Here is a 4,127-nt window from a genome sequence, read left to right as displayed (position 1 = left end):
AGTGCTGGGATTAAAGGCGTGTGCCACCACGCCCGGTGGAGAGTTTTTTGGGTGTTTTCCTAACATCTCTGAAATCTATTTTTGTGTATATATAAATGTGTGCATGTGCAGGCATCAGAAGACAGCTTGTGGGAGATAGTTCTCCCTACCATGTGTGTCCTGGGAATCAAGCTCATGTCATCAGGCTTGGTGGTATCTTTACCCACGGAGCCATCTTGCCACCAGGCCCAGTTTCTCAGTTTTCAATTGTCACTTTATTGGAGCATCCACAATTAGGAGGCTTAACGTTTTTTGCAAATGTTATGATAGTTATATGCAAATGACATGCAAATGAAGGCCACAGGGCCTGGTGTGAGGTGGGTGCTCAGTGGATGTTGTAAACCAGAGTTAAGTTGAAAGTCTGTAATTCCGGGGTGGAAGGGGTGGGGAATCCATCCCTGGAACCTATGTAAAAAGCTGGATATTGCCCTGCGTGTGTGAATGCCTGTGTGGAGGTGGAAACAGAGACCATCCCTGGAGCTTGTGGACTAACTAACTTAGAATATACAAGGCAGGGGTGGAGACAAGGGAGACCCTGCTTCAAAAAAGGTGTAAGGAAAGGACTGACACCAGAGGTGTGGCATGCCACACAGCCTTACACACTCATCATATGCACACATAGGGGGCAATCGGCGAATGCATAATTTTGTAAACATGTCACTGCTCGCTGTGTCTCATGCAGTTTATTTGGTAACACTCAACATCTTAAGAACTCCGAGGACAAGGGTTGTAAAAAAGAATAATCCAGGGGGGAAAAATTCAGAATAAGGTGTCCCATTCAAAGCTTCGAGTGTCCCGTACTGGTCAGTCTTCTTGAGCTACAGGATGGTGGGTTTTATCTTCGGAACATTGCATAATAGAGACAGAGGGAAGAACGAAAGATGCAGAGCTGATCTGGTCCCAAGTATACCTCTCTCCTGCTGCCTCTTTCTGACTTTCTCTCCATCTACGATGGGTCACTGATACCACTTTCCTTATGGACAACCAGGACCCAGTAGAAACAATTCCTGGGTGTTATCTTCTAATCAACGAGCTACAGGAGATGACAACCCCTCCTTTCTAACTCCAAATTCTTTTTTAATTCAAGTCAATGATCACACCCATTCTCAAAAGCCCTCTGTAAAATCCCAGGTAGACCAGAAGGCCTTCCCTCCAAGCCTGCTAGAGAGTAAGACATTCTTTCACCTGGGTCCTACAGTTATATTTCTTCCAACCCAGAGAACCATGAGGATATTATGTTAAGGGATGTCGTCAGTCCTGTCTGCCCTTTACACAACACAATGACCTAGCTTTAGATGATTCAGGGGTCTGGAGGATGCTGGCAATCAAACACAGAACAAATCCATTAATTTAATCCAAGACCCAAGATAGCACAAATCAACCCAGGTCTCAGAGAAACGGCAGTAATTTTTAAAAAAAGGCAACCCCAGTGGGGTTACAGGACATAACGGGTAAACAAGAGTCACCCCCAAATCCGACTAAGAGACCTTCCGGAAATGGACGACTTTCTGAAACGCTTGTCGAAAGTCTTCGTTGAACACAGTGTAGATGACGGGGTTAATGAGAGAGTTTAAATAACCTAGCCACGTGAAGAAGTCAAAGAGGACCGGGTGAATCCAACAGGAGTCCCTGCAGATGGGGAGGACCAAGGATACTACAAAGAAAGGCAGCCAGCAGATGATAAAGGCCCCCAGAATGATACCCAGGGTCTTAGTGGCTTTCCTTTCTCGGGCTGCAGAGATCCTTTTGCGTTCTAGGATGCTATCAGCAAGCTTGATTTTCACCTGGTTGAAAAAGAGAGGGGAGCCGACTGTGTGTGTGTGGCTCTCGTGGAGGCTGGGGTTGAGCGAGCAGAGTGAAGAGCCAGCAGAGCCTGTGATAAGCTGTGCCGTGGTGAAGCGCTTCCCGTAGAGGGAGGGCGGCTTCAGGATTCGACTCCGGGCAGCCACGTATATGCGGCCATACAGGATAATGAGCAAGATGGATGGGATATAGAAGGCCCCACAGGTCGAGTAGATGGTGTAAGAAATCTGAGATGTGTTCACCAGGCAGTCGGACATCTCCTCGTGAGCCGTGGCCTGCCGCCAGAAGAGCGGAGGGATAGAGATACAGATAGAGATGACCCAGACGGCCGCAATCATGGCTGCTGCGTGGCCTGCGGTCCGACGCTTGCTGTACTCCAGGGCATCGGTGATGGCCCAGTATCTGTCTAGAGCAATGACACAGAGATGCAAGATGGAGGCCGTGCAGCATGTAATGTCAGAAGACACCCAGATGTCACACAGGATCTGGCCAAAGTTCCAGGTGCGGGTGGTGGTGTAGGCTATGCTGATGGGCATGACCAAGATAGAAACCAGGAGGTCCGTAGTGGCCAAGGAGCCAATGAGATAGTTGGCTGGGGTGTGGAGCTTCTTGGTGAGCAGAATGGTGGTAAGGACGAAGGCATTGGAGAGGACAGTGGCCAGTGTGATGACAGACAGGACCACCACGAGCGAGATTCTGAGAGCCTGCAGGACCTCTGGGTCCCAAGCTCCTGTCGCGTTCAGGGATCTGTTGGAGGCCTCCTGAGGAAGGCCTTCTAGGGACTGGTTTGGAGGAGACATGCTCGGTGTTCCTCTCTTCCCACAGACTTCTACACACACCGCTCGCTCCTTCACCGCAGTCCGATCCACAGAGCAAGGTCATCCTTCGGCTTCACAACTGTGAAAGCCATATACATCAGGACGGAGCACAGGAAAAACAAAACAAAACAAGACAAAACAAAAAAAAACAAAACTCAAAGACGTGGGCAGGGAAGAACACCAAGACCACGGCTAGCTGCTTCCGGAAGCAGATAAACCCCAAGGCATCTTGGGTTTCTGGGAGTTCTCCCGGCAGATGGTCCAGCCCAGTGGACACATGATAGGTTTGTTAGATAATTACCAAGGTCTCACAGGAGGATGGGTAGGATTCTGGGGTTCTTGCCTTTGACACTCTACTGCTTTTCAAAACATAAGACGTCAACATATTCAACGAAAACTTCAATGTTTCCCTGTTCATACTTGGAGAAGACTCTGGATATCAGGTCAGTTCCAGAGAGCTTTTAAAGCCAGAGACAAAAAGAAACAGCTGATTCAGAGGTGCGCCACCAGGAGCTGCCTTTTCCCAGGCCCCTGCCGACACATCATGAGTGTTCAGCGTTGGTTCTATCCTGATGACGGCTTTGTGTCTGACCAGACAAAACATTCCCGTGACCAAGACTCAAAGAATGCATGATCTAGAAGGAGGCAAAACAAATGGGTCACCGCTGGTTCACCGAGCTGTGTTCGGAAGCTCTGAGGCTTGAGAAAGAAAAAGAGAAAAAAAAAAAAAAAGTAGTTAGAATCAAGAAAGGATTCCGAAAGCTGTGAAGGTAGAATGCAAATGATACTGCTTTAGCTGCCCCTGGTCCTGTGAATCCTAGTGCCTGACTTTCTGAGATCAAGAACATCACGGTGGTGGTGTGCCCCACCCACACAATTCCCAGAGGGGACAGAGTGTCCTAGCTTTTGGAAGTATCACAGTTTTGTTCCAAGCACATGAAGTCAGCGCTGTAAACTGAATCAGAAAGCGTCTCTCTACACGCAGCCATGACAGCTAAGCCAAACCAAACCAGGCCTGGGGGGAAACAAAGGTTTCCAGAAAGAACCCCAGATTGTCTCACATTGTCTGACAGTTCAGGGTGACAGATTTCCATTCATCAGAACACTCCAGATTTCCTAGAGTCAGCACAAGTGACTTCTGGGAGAGGGAGGAAAGGAACCGTGGTACTTTTGTATTAAGGCATGGGCTCATGTATGTAGCCCAGGTTGGCCTTAAATTCACTCTCCTGTCTAGGAAAACTTTAGACTCTTGATCCTCCTGACTCCACTTTCTGAATTCTGGGATTGAAGATTTTATGCTTGGTTCTAAATGATTCTTAAAACAAGAGAAAACCAGCCGGGCAGTGGTGGTACACGCCTTTAATCCCAGCACCTTGGGAGGCAGAGGCAGGCAGATTTCTGAGTTCGAGGCCAGCCTGGTCTACAAAGTGAGTTCCAGGACAGCCAGGGCTACACAGAGAAACCCTG

The 4,127-nt window shown here is 48.5% G+C and overlaps 1 protein-coding gene across 4 annotated transcripts in view; it reads right to left on the bottom strand.

Moving 5' to 3' along the window:
• Window positions 1-707: 707 nt before the first annotated feature.
• Window positions 708-4,127, bottom strand: part of Htr1d (5-hydroxytryptamine receptor 1D) — a 21,831-nt gene continuing 18,411 nt past the window's right edge. For all 4 annotated transcript variants that reach the window (XM_021161077.1, XM_021161079.1, XM_021161080.1 and 1 more), the window contains one exon: window positions 708-3,359. In XM_021161077.1, coding sequence (XP_021016736.1) covers window positions 1,518-2,642 — 1,125 coding nt within the window. In that variant the 5' untranslated portion in view covers window positions 2,643-3,359 and the 3' untranslated portion in view covers window positions 708-1,517. The remainder of the gene's footprint in view (window positions 3,360-4,127) is intronic.

The sequence above is a fragment of the Mus caroli genome, chromosome 4, assembly GCF_900094665.2.
Source record: "Mus caroli chromosome 4, CAROLI_EIJ_v1.1, whole genome shotgun sequence".
In the NCBI taxonomy this organism is placed as follows: domain Eukaryota; kingdom Metazoa; phylum Chordata; class Mammalia; order Rodentia; family Muridae; genus Mus; species Mus caroli.
Note: the sequence above shows the minus strand (reverse complement) of the source record. Positions and strands in the feature narration are given on the sequence as shown.